This window comes from Colobus angolensis, unplaced genomic scaffold (genome assembly GCF_000951035.1).
Source record: "Colobus angolensis palliatus isolate OR3802 unplaced genomic scaffold, Cang.pa_1.0 Scaffold413, whole genome shotgun sequence".
Taxonomy (NCBI): Eukaryota; Metazoa; Chordata; class Mammalia; order Primates; family Cercopithecidae; genus Colobus; species Colobus angolensis.
Window position 1 is genome coordinate 383158 of NW_012117522.1, and position 16815 is coordinate 399972.

The window sequence follows — 16815 nt, forward strand, 5'->3', positions numbered from 1 at the left end:
CCATGTTGGCCAGGTTGGTATCGAACTCCTGACCTCAGATGATCCACCCGCCTCAGCCTCCCAAAGTGCTGGGATTACAGGCGTGAGCCACCGCACCCAGCTGGAAATATATTCTTAAATAATACAAATTCTAAATGAATTCTGACCTATAGATAGGAAAATCATTTCACAGATTACAATGATAATATAAACTAATATAAAGTCAATCGAAGAATTGGAAAACAAACTGTATTCCTTTGTCACAGCTCAGTGTGTTTAGTAAAAGAGCCAGTGAATACCAATGGTATCAAATATGAATAATGCCTATGTTATATATATAGGTCCACAAAGATTATGTTTAGAGCATTTCCACAAGTTGTTCAATGTAAAAGAGCAATGATGATGGTGATTTTTACTATATATTAATGGAAAATTTCAGAGAATATTCTGGTTTGAAAAAATATTTAAGTCACAAAGAGGAGAATCTGGGATAATTTACATGGAAGCATTCTGAAAAATGTAAAACATGCAATACAAACTGAAGTGGAATACTCCAAGAAATCTTGGCCAGGCGCAGTGGCTCACACCTGTAATCCCAGCACTTTGGAAGGCCAAGGCGGGTGGATCACGAGGTCAAGAGATCAAGACCATCCTGGCCAGCATGGTGAAACCCCGTCTCTACTAAAAATACAAAAATTAGCTGAGCGTGGTGGCACATGCCTGTAATCCCAGCTACTTGGGAGGCCGAGGCAGGATAATCTTTCAGGGAGTCAGAGGTTGCAGTGAGCCAGGATCACGCCACTGCACTCCAGCCTGGCAATAGAGCGAGATTCCATCTCAAAAAAAAAAAAAGGAAATCTTAGGCATATAGCATAAGTGAAAAAAACACAAAAATATCCTATTAAAGCAAAAATGTATAGCATTTATACAGGAAGACCTATTCAAAGATATACATAAGGTTTTAAACAGCCTCCATTTTAAATAAGGTGTAATATATACAACAGATAACACAAAAATCACTTGGTAGAAAGTATACTTACAGAGCAATAAAGAAATTTATCCTGGTATGCTCACTTATAGTAAATTTAGCCCTCTTGAAATAAACAAAGGTCATAGCCAAAAGATACTACAAGGAAAAAAGTTAAAAATTAATATTAATATTTTGCTTTCATAAATAAAACTGCTTTAAAATAGTTAACATTAAAATTTTCTGATGAATAAGTTAAAACAATAAAGTGTTACTTATTATAGAATTGTGTACTTACTTTTTGACTTTCTGTAATCCACCATGTGAACAGTGAAAAGTAATTCTTGACTATTTATTATATCATTATTTACTAGAACGGACTCCTAAATTTTATTATTGTCAATAGTTTGAGCTAAAATCCCGCTTTTATCTAATTTAAACTTCAAATCTATACCGAAATTGAAGTAACAGCAAAATGAACAGCCATGCATCCTCACTTAGATGCACCAAATTTGCCATGTTTGCTATCTCTATTTATGTGTATGTATGTGTATATGTAATTTTTCTAAGCCCTTTGAGTTAGTTGCAGACATCCATACTCACTTTTTAAAATAACTTTTTAAAATGATTTCCAAATGACTTCAGAAATTAGAATAACATGGCTCTATTTTCATGGGGAGAATGTGTTTTAAAGATATTATTAGAAAGATACATCTCTAGCCTGATTATTAGCACATATGCCAGGTTCTGTCTGTTCAAATTAAAAACAAGTTATAATAATGTATCAGATTATCTCTCATAAGACATTTTTTCATCCTATTGTAACAGGATTTGCCACAAAGGTGATACTAAGTTTTCACAGTAACTTCCAGTAAAGTACTCTTGAGATAGTGTTAAGATACAGTAGTTACTTTTCAAACACTGCCCCCTTCTGTGCAACAACTTTAATGCACCTTAAAACCGTAAAGTTTAAAACTTCCTGACGGGGGCGGTGGCTCAAGCCTGTAATCCCAGCACTTTGGGAGGTCGAGGCTGGTGGATCACAAAGTCAGGAGTTCGAGACCAGCCTGGCCAATATAGTGAAACCCCATCTCTACTAAAAATACGGAAAAAGTAGCCAGGCGTGGTGACACATGCCTGTAATCCCAGCTATTTGGAAGGCTGAGGCAGGATAATTGCCTGAACCCGGGAGGCGGAGGTTGCAGTGAGCTGAGATCATGCCACTGCACTCCAGCCTGGATGACAGAGTGAGACTCTATCTCAAAGAAAAAGAAAAAAAAAAAAACCCATCATAACTCCACATGAATTGTATATTTGATATTACAGCATTACTGTTAATTTTTAAAAGTATTATGACATTGTAATTGTTTTAAAATAGCCCTTAACTTTTAGTGATATATTGTGAAATATTTATGGAAAAATGTTAGGATGTCTGGGATCAGCTTCAAAATAATCCAGTTTTTGGTGAGAGGCATTAGAAGAAACAAGGATGGCCACAGTTGATCTACTGTAGCTAGATGAGAGGCATATGGAGGCTCTTTGTTCTATTTACTTCAAATTGTGTATGTTTTAAATTTTCCAAAATGAAATTTAAAAAATTTTATAAACCTTCTTCTAGTGTATCCCTGTCACCTTAAGCTTAAATAAAAATGTTTACCCCGGTACTTTGTATTTAATCACAAGCTAACCTTCCATTCATTCCCTTTACTGTTGGCTAGTAGTGATGTAAAGCCACGCTTAATTTTCAAATATGACTGCTTGGTACAAAATGGCATTTATAAAGCCGAAAATTCTTAGCACGAGAAATTTTTTTCTAAAATAAAAAGCTGAAAATTTTATTTTTTTTTTTGAGACAGAGTCTTGCTCTGTCACCCAGGCTGGAGTGCAGTGACTCCGTTTCAGCTCACTGCAACCTCTGCCTCCTGGGATCAAGCAATTCTCCTGTCTCAGCCTCCCGAGTAGCTGGGACTATGGGTGCACGCCACCACACCCAGCTAATTTTTGTATTTTTAGTAGAGACGGGGTTTCTCCATGTTGGCCAGGCTAGTCTTGAACTCCTGATCTCAGGTGATCTGCCTGCCTCAGCATCCCACAGTGCTAGAATCACAGGCATGAGTCACAAAGCTGAAATTTTAACCATTCAACAAAATCTAAAGAACATAGAAACATCGCTGCTCCCAGTGTGTAAGTTAGACATTCTTTTATGAAACACTGATTCCTAAAGAACATGTTAAACTAATTTTACCTACAAAATTACTGAGATTTGTTTTCTCTGAGTTACTTACAAAATACTAAAATGCAGACTACCTTAGTAAAGTAAATCTCAGAATATTTTTTCTCCACAACCTGATAAAAGGTAATAACTGATTAAAATGTATTAAGTCTATACTGATTTTTTGTTTGTGGTTTTTTTTTTTTGTTTTTGTTTGTTTTTGAGACAGGGTCTTGCTCTGTCACCCAGGCTTGAGTGCAGTGGTGGTATCACAGCTCACTGCAGCCTTGACCTCCCTGGCTCAAGCAATCCTCCTGCCTCAGCCTTCTAGGTAGCTGTGACTACAGGTATGAGTCACCATGTCCAGATAATTTTTTTTTTTTTTAATTAGAGACCAGGTCTCCCTGTGTTGCCAAGACTGGTCTTGGAATTCCTGCGCTTAAGTGATCCTCTTGCCTTGGCCTTCCAAAGTGTTGGGATTACAGGCATGAGCTACCACACCTGTTTTGCTTTCTGTTTTCAATACAAATACAAATTTAAGGTCATTTAAATGTAATCAATAATATTCTACAATTCTTCAAGTATAGACTCAATCTATGCTATATGCTAATTCCAAAAATTAATGTGTAAAGATTCTGCTTCAAAGGAGCAGTGCAGGCTAGCTCTTATTTTTTTAATTTTTAAATTTAATTAATTTATTTAGAGATAAAGTCTTGCTCTATTGTCCAGGCTGGAATGCAGTGGCACAATTGATCATAGCTCACTGTATCCTCCAACTTCTGGGTTCAAGTGATCCTCCCACCTCAGCTGGGTGGCTGGGACTACAGGTGCATGCCACCACACCTGGCTAATTTTTAAATTTTTTAGAGATGGGGGTATCACTATGTTGCCCAGGCTGGTCTCCAACTCCTGGCTTCAAGTGATCTGCCCACCTCAGCCTCCCAAAGTTTTGGGATTACAGGTGTGAGCCACTGCACCTGGCCGCTAGCTCTTTTCTTAATCATAACTAATAAGATAGAAAATTCTTATAAGGTCTCATTAAAGCTCTAATGGTTCAGTTACATTATAATGCTGGTTAATGGTTATACTGTTACCAAATTTACCTTGTCTGCAATTTTACAGCAGCAGTCCATCCACAAGAAATCTTGAATTAAATCATCATCTACAACAAAAGATAGCTATAACTTGTCTTTAAAAACAGAATGTTTCCTTTTGAAGAATTTCTATGTCAAGAGATTATACATGGTGCTTAGAAATAAAACAAAAATGAATGAACCAGTGTTGCCTAAGGTGGAATTTTCAGTTCTTTGGTGTATTTACCATTGCAAGGACTGTACAAAAAACTACTGCTTTATACTTCATCAACCCATCTGATTTGCCTTAATATATGGCTCAGACTGGAGAATGGCAGAAATGTTTGGTTTACTGAATATCCAATAGTATTTTTAGTTTTGCATTCTTCTCTCCCATTTATTTCTATTCCACTTTCTATTATTCAAATACATACAAAAATGTCTATATAAAAAGGATTCATAATTCATTAGTTATTTATAATTAACATTTTGAAAAAATTATTAGGATAAAAAGATCAACAAACACATTGTTAAAATAATAACATCTAGAAAGTAGGTAAAATATTTATTTCAATTCTAAAGGGCTAAAATATATAGTCTCAAAATATATTAATAGTTGTCAGAATGTAATCTAGAAAAATCTGCTTTTTTCCATTCCCTCTTTCTTTCTTTTTCTTTTTTAAGAGACTCACTATGTTGCCCAGGTGGGCCTTGAACTCCTGGGCTCAAGTGATCCTCTGGCTTCAGACTCCTGAGTAGCTGGAACTACAGGTGCATGCCACCATGCCAGTCTCCTCTCTTTCATTTTAAGTAAAAAGGCATAACTTCTTTATATTCATTTGTGTATACTAAAATATCATCAATGTAGTCACATGGAAAGTTCCAAGAGTAACTACTGATTTCCTGAGAATAGTAATTTCTGACTTGCTAATTTTTTTTCCTTTTTTAAATAGGGTCTCACTTTGTCACCCAGGCTGGAGTGCAGTGGCGTGATCTCGGCTCAACTGTAGCCTCAACCTCCTGGGTTCAAGATCCTCCCACCTCAGCCCCCCAGATAGCTGGGACTACAGGCGTGCACCACCATGCCCAGATAACCTTTTTTTTTTTTTGTATTGTAGAGAGGGGATTTCACCACGTTGTCCCAGGCTGGTCTTGAACTCTTGAGCTCAAGCGATCCACTTGCCTTGGCCTTCCAAAGTGCTAGGATTACAGGTATGAGCCACCGTATCTGGCTTTTTTTTTTTTTTTTAAAGACAGAGTCTTGCTCTGTCGCCCAGGCTGGAGTGCAGTGGCATGATTTCGGCTCAGCTGTAGCATCCACCTCCCAGGTTCAAGCGATTCTCCTGCCTCAGCCTCCCAAGTAGCTGGGATTACAGGCATGTGCCACCATGCCTGATGGGGTTTCACCATGTTGGCCAGGCTGGTCTCAAACTCCTGGCCTCAAGTGATCTGCTCCCTCAGCCTCCTAAAGTGCTGGGATTATAGGCATGAGCCACTGCGCCTGGCCCATTAATTCTATTTATATTTCTTTCTTTCTTTTTTTTTTTGAGACAGAGTTTCACTCTTATTGCCCAGGCTGGAGTGCAATGGTACAATCTCGGCTCACTGCAACCTCCGCCTCCCAGGTTCAAGCGGTTCTCCTGCCTCAGCCTCCCGAGTAGCTGGGATTACAGGCATATGCCACCACACCCGGCTGATTTTGTATTTTTAGTAGAGACAGCGTTTATCCATGTTGGTCAGGCTGGTCTTGAACTCCTGACCTCAGCTGATCTGCCCGCCTCGGCCTCTCAAAGTGCTGGGAATACAGGCATGAGCCACCACACCCAGCCTCTATTTATAGTTCTTAAGTTACCTAAAATGGTACAGCCAGGTATTTTCCCTTGTTTCTCATGATGAGTTTTGGTACTAAAAAAGTTTGCAGGTAATAATTTTGTTCTGCTCTTAATGAAGAGAAGGGGAACTTTTATTAACATTCTAAATCCTGATGGGGAAGCATCTTTATATCTTTTTCTACTTATATTCCTTACATTTTTTTCCTTTTTCATCTTTTCATTTTGCTTTTCTTTAAATCGTAACTAGCTTGCTTTAATGCACTTGACCTTCCTCTGGAAACAAGGAAGCTTGTTACCTAGATCTACCGGACTGTAGCATCTACTTGACTTGATTCATTACTCCAGATATTTTTCAGAACTCATCTATCCTACCCTTTTTTCTAATCTGTTTACCTTATTACCCTACCTCCAAAAAAAAAAAAAAAAAAAAAAAGAATCCCTCTCTTTCCTAGTTAGGAGTACAGTGCTATAAAGAATTTTCTTTTTGCCAATGTGAAGAAATGTATCAGCAAAGTAGCACTGTCTCATAACCTAAACAAATTCAAATTCAGTTTCATTATATGGACATGATAAAACATAGTTAATTTTTAACAATGTTCCCAAACTGTTATCCTGAAACTTCTCTAGTGTGACCAAGCTTCCTAGTTTTCTTGGGTTTAGCAGAGAAAGTCCTAGAAACCCCTTAGGCCCAGTCAAACTGGATCAGTTAGCTCACCTGAGTCTTTATGTAGTATTTAACTTTAGGTCAAACAAAACTCATGCCATGGGCTATGAAGTTGAATTGCCCAGAATTTACATTTGACATTTGGATTTAAGTAGTCTAAAAGCTAGATGAGTATGAATTTTTAATCCGTAAGGAAACAAAGCAAACAAAAACCCAACACTGAAAAAAAAAAAAAAAAGACTAAGTAAAACAAAAACAAATTTGGTTGGAGATGGGAAATTTAATACAAAAGTAATGATATCCTCTTTGATTAGCATGAAAACAATTAGATGTTTACATTCTAGGTTTTTAGTACTTTATAATTACCACTATTACAATATTTTAAACCTACCAAATAATTTAAAGAAAGCAGTCATATCCTGACGCTGTATAACCAGACAAGGTCCTTTGGGGCTTTTAGATTTGTTGTTATTATGTGTATTTTTTTCAAATGCTTGCCAATTATCTTTAAAAATAGGACGCTTCATAGTAATGGGCTTTTTAGGCTGATGTGTTCTATTTGACCCTGATTTTACATAAACAGTGACAGTAGGTGGTGTCTCACAACACATCTGATTGTGCCGCATTTTGGTTTCCCAATATTCCTGTAAAAATAAAACATACAATTATTCATCACACACATTCATTTCATATAAAAACAACTGGATGATACTACCACATGCAGTCATATAAAATGTTACTGAACTTGTCATTAAAATGTTATTTGTGACAGTGACTCCCATTAAAAATTGCTTTTGAAATTCAGTGCTAGGAAAAGCTAAGCTTCCTTTGAGTAACAAATAGACATCCTCTTCCCAAATAATAAGATACTGTATGCCATTTTACTTTGGCTACAGAACTCAACCAAATTTGAAAGTTAATTATAGAAATGATGCTGACTTCATAATTTATTTGTGGTCTTCTTTTTTCCTGCTAATTTTTTCTATTCTGCTTGAATTGACATAATTTTATTATATGGTTGTTATATGCCACCTCAAATTTTTTATAAACAAGGAAAACTATTTCCAGAACTTATGATCAATATCAAGTATTATATTACAAAGCACCCCCCTACACCTACACAAACACAAAACCCCATATCTCTTTATTGGTAAATTCCTTGATATATTATAAAATTCACTTATTCAATAAGCATTTATTGGTATTGATTGAAAAGTTGAAAGCAATTCTAGCAAAATGAAGATGAGCTTTGAAGGCCTTTCATAAATTGGTCTAATTTTTGTTTTACTTACTTTTCTGTTTTCCTGTTTTTCTCATGTATGTGTGTGTGTTTGAGACAGGGTCTTGCTCTGTCACCCAGACAGGAATATGCTGGCATGATTATAGCTCACTGCAGCCTCGACCTCCTGGGCTCAAGTGATCCTCCCACCTTAGCCTCCATTGTAGCTGGGACCACAGGTGTATGCCACCACACCTGGCAAATTTTTTAAATTTTTGTAGAGATGAGGTCTCACTATGTTGCCCAGGCTGGTCTCAAACTGCCGAGCTCAAGCCATCCTCTTGCCTCAGCCTCCCAAAGTGCAGGAATTACAGGCTTGAGCCACCATGACTGACTGGCCTGTTCTAATTTTTAAAGTTGTAAGTGTATGACAAAGCTATTTGAATGACTAATTATAAGTGTATATGAATGTATGTTGTTATAATCTAATAAAATCTGAGACAAAGTTAATCTATCAATATTTAATAATATACATAATCATCACCTTCTTTGGTGGTGAACAGTTCACATAATTACTACACTTAGTATTATCTTTGTGGTCAAATATTTCTAGGGTAATGGGAAATGGAGGTATGAATAGGCAACACAGGAAACTACTCTAGGACCCTACTGAGAACCTCTGAATGCAACCTCACAGCGACTCAGGCAGCCATGCCTCCCTTGGTGTTCAAGGAGTGAGGAGGTATAGATTCCCCTTCCTGACCCTCAGAAATTTCCCTGCTGAAGGAAGGACTGGAAAATAAGACTGGATATGGTAAGGTTAGAGCAGCACTGTCCAAAATATAATGTAAGCCGCATATGTAATTTTGTATTTTTAGAGCCACCTTACAAAACAAAACAGATAAAATAACTTTTAATAATAAAGTTTATGTAACCCATTATGTCCAAAATACCATTTTAACATGTAATCAATATAAAAATCAATGAGATAGTTCACATTCTAAGTCTTTAAAATCTGCTGCGTGTTTTCCTCTTAAAGTATATCTCAATTCTTTTCTTTTTGTTGTTACTTTAGATGAATATGCTTACATACAAATCCCAGTTCTGATACTAATTTTTCAACAGTAAAAATGAAATGCAGTCCTGTTTTTAAAAATGAAGTAATTTGTAAGAGAAAAATATGTTCCTTCAGTTTTTAAAGTAAAAGTTATTCAGTTTCAAGTGTTTAATAGCCACAAGTGGCTACCACATTAGACAGTGGCTACCACATTAGACAGTACAGGGCTATATTTTGAAGAATTAGGCAGAGGAAATTATACTTATCTAATTGCGCCTCTCATCCCATCTTTCTTCCTAGATCCTAAAGTCCTGCCAAATTGAAGGCAATTATGTACTTGGGGTGCGGGTTATAAACTCCATAGAAAGAGGGAGAGGTGATAAATTGAGTCTTGAGACTTGAGTAAGAACTTTCTGCTCTTTCCTGCCTACCTCATCTGGGAGACAGCTGGAGGCTTCATCTGCATATTTTTTTTTAAAGCAAGAGCAGCCTTAAATTCAGATAGAAGAAACTAAACAGTAGTCAGGCTTCTCAAATTCTAGTGTGGACTTATCAGTGGTATAGTAGTACCGTGGCTAAGAATTCTGCTTCAAATTTGAGTGTTGGGGATAGACTTGGGTGGAATGTACCAGAACACAAAATAACTGTGGCACATACTCCAGAAGATAAGTTTTACTCAATGCTAAGTAACCTAAAATAGTGCTTTTATATTAAAACAACCATGGATGTATCATAAAACATAATCCAAGTTTTCTATCAATCAAAAAGGTAAAAAATATAATCCAAATTTTCTATCAATCAAAAAGGTAAAATATGTCCACAGTAGGTGTCTTTACACTATTCCCTTATGTATGTTATGTATGTATCGGGATATTTCATATACAGTTTCAGAAAACTGAATGAGAAGAAAATGTCTGAAATTCCCCAAGAGGAGCTTCATTGACATTAATAAGCAAACACTGGCAGGAAAGTTGCGTAGAACAAGCTGAAGGACAGAAGCTATCAATGCTAGTCTTGGTCAATTTCTACCTAGGGGTATCTTTTAATTTTGCTCTTCGTTTAGATATACTAAGAGAATGAGAGTTCTGATAGAGCAAGCAAGAAGAAAAGAAGAAAAACCAAATTAAAACATGAGCTGCGGGCGCGGTGGCTCAAGCCTGTAATCCCAGCACTTTGGGAGGCCGAGACGGGCGGATCACGAGGTCAGGAGATTGAGACCATCCTGGCTAACACGGTGAAACTCCGTCTCTGCTAAAAAATACAAAAAAACTAGCCGGGCTAGGTGGCGGGCGCCCGTAGTCCCAGCTACTCGGGAGGCTGAGGCAGGAGAATGGCATAAACCCGTGAGGCGGAGCTTGCAGTGAGCCGAGATCCGGCCACTGCACTCCAAAAAAAAAAAAAAAAAAAAAAAATGAGCCATGAGCCATTTTAGGAAGGGCAAGAGATGGGGAAAGAAGGAGAAGTAGGAGAAACTATGCTCATCAGGTAAAATCCTTTAATGATTTTAATTTTACTATTATTATTATTATTTTGAGACAGAGTTTCACTCTTGTTACCCAGGCTGGAGTGCAATAACTCGATCTCGGCTCACTGCCACCTCTGCTCCCTGGGTTCAAGCGATTCTCCAGCCTCAGCCTCCTGAGTAGTTGGGATTACAGGTGCCCACCCCCACGCCCCACCAATTTTTGTATTTTTAGTAGAGACGGGGTTTCACCATGTTGGCCAGGCTGGTCTCCAACTCCTGACCTGAGGTGATCGGCCCGCCTCGGCCTCCCAAAGCGCTGGGATTACAGGCGTGAGCCACCACGCGTGGCCTCCTTCAATTAATCTTTATATGGGCTCCATGGACATTAAAAAAATCATACCAGAATTCATACTTGAATAGGATGTCTGGGATTTTTTTCTTCGTTTTTCTTGTTTTGGTAAGTATATCACAAAAATTCTAGAGGCATCTGAAATAACCTCTTCTCTGGGGGGTAATATAAAGGGTGGTGGTTCACAGCCACAAAATGAAACAAGCATAAGTTGTTTGGGTATTCATTTGCCTATATGGAAAACCTAATAGCAATATCCATTCGCAACTCAGTTAGGACAGGCAAGTAAGCCTTAACTTCCTTATGAGTGCAGTCACACACAGAGAATATGTGCCAGACACTGATGAACGTGTTATATGCATTATCTCACTTAACTCTCAAAACATCTCTATGTGGTAGGTATTATTTTATCCTATTTTCTAGATAAGAAATTTGAGGCTTAGAGAAGTTAAATTTCCCAAAGGCTCATAATTAGTAAGTGATAAAGCTAGAATTTGAATGCAGAACTGACATCAAAGTCCCATATTCTTTAACCAGTAAATCACTGTTTTAAATATTAAATAAAATCATGTATAAAACACTTGACACATAGCACTCTAGTATTACTTATCGTCACCTTGCCAAGAAAACAAAACCAGCTAACCCCAGCTATAAGGCGATCTCGGCTCACTGCCACCTCTGCCTCCCGGGTTCAAGCGATTCTCCCACCTCAGCCTCCCGAGTACCTGGGGTTACAGGCGCCCACCACCATGCCTGGCTAATTTTTTTAAAAATTATTTTTTGTAGAAACCGGTTTTATCTCAGCTCACTGCAACCTCCGCCTCCCGGGTTCATGCGATTCTCCCGCCTCAGCCTGCCAAGTAGCTGGGACTACAGGTGCCACCACCATGCCCGGCCAATTTTTTTTTTTTTTTTTTGTAGAGACGGGGTTTTCGCTGCGGGCTGCTCTCGAATCCTGGCCTCAAGGATCCGCCTAACTCGGCATAAGGCTTTTTAAAAGGTTGAGACTAGGGGGACTCCAGTCCTACCGGATGTCATGTAAGAGAATCTTCGTGAATTCTGAGACATGGGCTAAGGGCCTGGTACTGAGGCACAGCACCTCAGATCGCAAGATTCTGGGGCAGACGATCTTGGGGGCAAAAAAAGGTGTTTAATGGGACATAAGGAGGCAGGATTTATTAAAAAGACCCCTAAATCTCCATTCCTCCCACAATAAAGGCGGCGGGCACACGTGGAGACGGGAGCTCCTGCCCAGGGCCCTCCCTCTGAGCAGGCGGCCGAGCTTCAGCAGCAGCCTCCGGTCTCGGCCCTGCCCGTCCTCCCCCTGGAACCTCCACCCGCTACGCCGCCGGGCGGAGGGCGGCCAACGCCCCAACCTGCGCGGCCACTGCTTCCCTCGCCAGGCCCCGCAGCCCAGAGCCCGCTGTGGGGAGCGCGTGTGTCGTCGCCGCGAAGGCAGCGGAGGGCGCCCATGGGAGGCGGCGTGAGGACCAGGCTGGAGCACCGCCTTCTCATCTAAGGCGGGCGGTGGGGTCGCCGGCGAGCGAACCCAGGGACCAGGCACACTCGAAACTGGAGATTCGCTGCGAGGCCCTTCCCGGGGGCGAGCACAGGTACCTGCGGAAGCCCGGGGCTGCGCGGGAGAGGGCTGGGCAGCGGCGGTCAAGCCTCGGCCGCAGCGTTCCGGGCCTCAGACGGTTGCTCGCCGGTAGCTAGACAGCAGCGGTAACCGCTCGAAGGTCTCCCGCCAACCCGGAGCGAGGGAGCGCGAGGCCGGCAGGGGCCAATCAGCGCGCAGAACAGGCCGAGGGGGCGGTGCCTGCCTGGGAGTGCGCGCCGGCGAACCCCGCCCCTACCCGCCCGAGCCTCGGCCGCGGGCCTCCGTCTTCCGTTATCCCGCTCGCCCGCGCAAAACTCACACAACCCTCCTCATTCGACCTACCCCCGTTGGGCACGTCTCGCAGTCAGGCTTGCTTTGGGGCTGTTTACTTCCCTTCGACTAGATAACCAGGCCCCGCGGGGCTGGGGCTGCGGCGTCCCCTCCCCACCCGGCACACGTGGGCACAGCGCGGTTACCCGGGCTACTCAAAAGGAAGAGGCCGCTTGAACTGAGAAAAGCACAACGTGTGAATGCGGTGGCTTCTGGGGAGAAGGGGCCATTCTATTGTAACTGTGAATCTGCAGCAGTGATATTTTTGGCTTTGTCCTAGAGTTTGGCCAACTGGGTGCTTAATACATGCATGTCGAATGAGCAAATAAAAAGAAGTCTTCACAGCTTTTTGATCCCCCCATCCTTACGTCTCTAAGGTAAAACCGGCTTTTTTTTTCTTTTGAGACGGAGTCTCGCTCTGTCGCCCAGGCTGGAGCAGTGGCACGATCTCGGCTCACTGCAACCTCTGCCTCCCGGGTTCAAGCGATTCTCCCGCCTCAGCCTCCTGAGTAGCTGGGACCACAGGTGCCGCCACGCCCGCCTAATTTTTAAACATTCCTTGTAGAGCGGAGTCCTTCTATGTGGCCCAGGCTGGCCTTGAACTCCTGGACTCAGGCGATCCTCCCACTGGGATTACAGTCCTAAGTCGCCACACCCAGTGCAACTATTTTTTTTTTTTTTTGTCTCCGTATCACGGCTTTTTTCATGTTGCTAGTCTTTCTATACATTTTCAATGCGTAATATTCCAGAGTGGATGGACCATTTAAGTCATTTCAATATTTGGATTGCTTCCAGATTTTTTGGCTAATACAACGATTACTCTTAAAAGGCAACCTGGCTCTGCCTACTTGTGGTACTTCCAGCAAATCGCTCCTCAATCAGCAGTTGTGAAGAACGAGTTAATTCCTTCCTTCTTGTGCTTCCACACACAGCACAACAATGGCAAATTCACTTACAAGTACAAGGAGGGGCCAACTTTTCCTTATATGTGCCTTTGACTATTTCTCCTTGGCCTATAAAGGGGAGAATGGGCCAAGAAGCATCGACTGGTTGTGAAAATCTTGAGGAAAATGGGTGCTTCCAGCTTCATTCCTCTTGGCTTTTCCCTAAGGATCCTTCCTGACTTCTCCCTGTTCCTCCCCTTGTTTTTGCAAGGTACGGGTGCTGTGATGATTAATTTCCAGCCTCGAGTATAAAATATCTACTGAACAAGGAATGTCCACTCCATGAGAAACACAGAGGCATGGCGAGTACCACAATGATGAAGACAACACGGCCTTATCTTTCTAGAGCTTCCAAGCTAGACAGATATGGACACGACTAAAATACAAGGCACAGTGAGTTGTGCCATGAGGGAAATGCATGTGGCTGTATAATGCACAAAATACAGTTATGAGAAAGTTCTTTAGGATCCTAAAATCTTCACAAAGGAAACATGTGAAACTTGCATATAAAAGCCAGCAAATACACGTAAATGTTCATTGAGCTATCGGGGAAGCAGCTTATTAAGTTTTGACATCAAGTAAAGGGTGACTACCAACTAAGCCTTCTTGAGTGTTCTCATTCCTGAGTTTTTGTTTTTTAAACTATGTTGGTGTGTGGAGAAAAGTGAATATACCTTAGAATCATATACACTTGGTTTGAATTCAGGTACTACCATTTTACTAGCTGTGTGAACATGGTCAAATCATTTAACCCCAGCACCTCTCATTAAATGTAAAAGTAGGGTGATACCACCTACTCTGTAAAAGCGTCTGGGACAAATTTGATAGTGAGCAAACTAGCAGTGCACTGGTCCATAGTAGGTGTTGTTAGCTAGCTTCCTTCTTGCCTCTTTTCAATTTGACCTGGGATTGGATGAGGAGAACTCAAACATTTAACTGAACTATTTATTCTTTTGTCTCTAAGCATGGCTTTTCCCCACTAAAAAAGCACTGATTGTCCATAACTTGATCATCTCCTGCACTGTGTCCTGCAGCAGCCTCCAGGTTGTCCCCATTCTACTTTCCTAACTCTCTTTTCCTAAATGTATCTCCTCACTATTATCCAGTAAGAATGAAACACTCATACTTGTGTTTCTCTGAATGTTTTGAACTTTCCCACTTCGTTGACCTTGCATATACTGTGGTGTGCTCTCTTCACTCTCATTTAAAATTTGTCTGGTATCCATCCTTTGAGACCCAGCTTAAATTAAACAGCTCATCATCATTTGAGTGCTTAGTAAGTGCAGGCTGTGTGCCGCTCTTGAACTCCTGTAGCATTTCCTGAAATTCTCATTCATGTAATCTTATTAACCAGCTTTTTAAAATAAAAATGTTTGTGTATACAGATATAATTATATATAAATCAGATCATATACATACTTTAAAAATGTACAAAACAATACATGTAGCATAAGCGGAGGCTGAGACATAATAAAAACTTGTGAAACCACCACCTACCAAAACACATGAACCTAACATGCAAGAGACAGGACATCAACAATACTGTTGAGATTCTGTATGCTCCTCCTTCTCCCATTAGGATTCCCAGGAGGTGACTGTTTCCCATTCTCTTTTCTTTGTGTATCCTAAAACACAACTTTTATTTGTGAACTCTTCAACCTCAGTATTCCTCATAGGGTTAGCCATGCTAATCCATAATACTGTGAATCATTTTCATTATTGCCTTCTGTTCTAGAAATACACCATAATATTCCAATGCTCCTGTCAATGGGCATTTGGATCCTTTTGCTACTGTGAATGCCATGAGCAATGCCTCTGCAAGGCCGTCTAAGTTCTGATTAACTGCTGGTCTGCTTGGTGAATGTCTACGACTTAAAATCAAATATTTTGACTACTTTGCTTGTGTATGCACCATGGTGCACTTTTTCTATAAATGCTTTAAAGTGAAGTTGATGAGTTGTAGGGCATGCACATGTTCAACTTTAAAAGGTTATAAATGCTAAATTCATTTTCCAAGCAGTGTTACCAATTTTAAGAGTTCCCATTAGTTTACATCTTGACAACTTATTTTTAGGCTTTCTGTGACTAGATGATCTTTTAAAGTGTAACAGAGAAGACAGCTCCAGATTTTCTTTTCAGCACCCTTTTCTAGTAAATGGTTCTACCCAACCTCCTAAACCACTTGAACGCAGGGATAGTTGCTATGTTCATGCAATATCCCTTCCCTCTCTTACTTGATGGAGTTGTAAGGGCCTTTGAGACAAATTGGGCCAAATTTCTTTTATGTAATTCTGCGCTGAGACCACGTATTCAGCCTGGGTGACTGTTCTTCTAAGTTAAAGAGATTAAAAACTCTGAGAAGTATTAAAAATGGAACAATTGCCAGGGCACGGTGATTCACGCCTGTAATCTCAGCACACTTTGGGAGGCCGAAGTGGGTGGATCACCTGACGTCAAGTGAAACCCCATCTCTACTAAAAATGCAAAAATTAGCCGGGTGCTCTGGTGCGCCTGTTATCCCAGCTACTCAGGAGACTGAGGTGGGAGAATTGCTTGGACCCAGGAGGCGGAGGCTGCAGTAAGCAGAGATGGCGCCACTGCACTCCAGCCTGGGCGACAGAGCAAGACCCTGTCTCAAAAAACAAACAAAACAAAAGCAACAACAAAAAAGAACAATCATTCTAACAAGATAACTGTATTCATTTTCTGTCTAGAATAGTTTTCTCCACTGTATCAGACTTTTTTGTTCCTTACAGAAAAGATAGTTGATCTTTCTCCATACTGCGTATGACATAACACTTGTGCTAGATGAGGCAACAGCCTCTCCAAGTTTGATTCCTAGTTTTAAGTGCTCATACTTATTGGGTGAATTCTGAAAGACAAAATATTACACAAATTATACAATTTTCCTAAAATATGTGAGGTGGCTCACTACAAAGGTGACATTAAGATCAATAAAATGGAAGACTACAGAAAAGGGGAGGCAAGAAAGTAATCATAAGGATCTTGCGATGTTTGTTCTCAGTAACAGGCAACTTCTCCACTATGCCTGTCAGGTGCTAGCTGCAAAATGCTCCTTCAAGTATCTGAATACTTTGGGTTTTTTTTTTTTTTTTTTGAGATA

The 16815-nt window shown here is 40.5% G+C and overlaps 1 protein-coding gene across 2 annotated transcripts in view; it reads right to left on the bottom strand.

The window, feature by feature from the left end:
* SPDYA (speedy/RINGO cell cycle regulator family member A) overlaps window positions 1-12566 on the bottom strand; it is a 46112-nt gene extending 33546 nt beyond the window's left edge. Inside the window, exons 1-5 of one of the 2 annotated variants that reach the window (XM_011956287.1) lie at window positions 12194-12502; window positions 8662-8738; window positions 7119-7371; window positions 4262-4320; window positions 1020-1105 (exon numbers count right to left, since the gene is read on the bottom strand). In XM_011956287.1, coding sequence (XP_011811677.1) covers window positions 1020-1105; window positions 4262-4320; window positions 7119-7353 — 380 coding nt within the window. In that variant the 5' untranslated portion in view covers window positions 7354-7371; window positions 8662-8738; window positions 12194-12502. Of the gene's footprint in view, window positions 1-1019; window positions 1106-4261; window positions 4321-7118; window positions 7372-8661; window positions 8739-12193 lie in introns of both variants that reach the window. The other variant, XM_011956288.1, reaches the window with a different exon arrangement.
* Between the last annotated feature and the right edge of the window lie 4249 nt (window positions 12567-16815).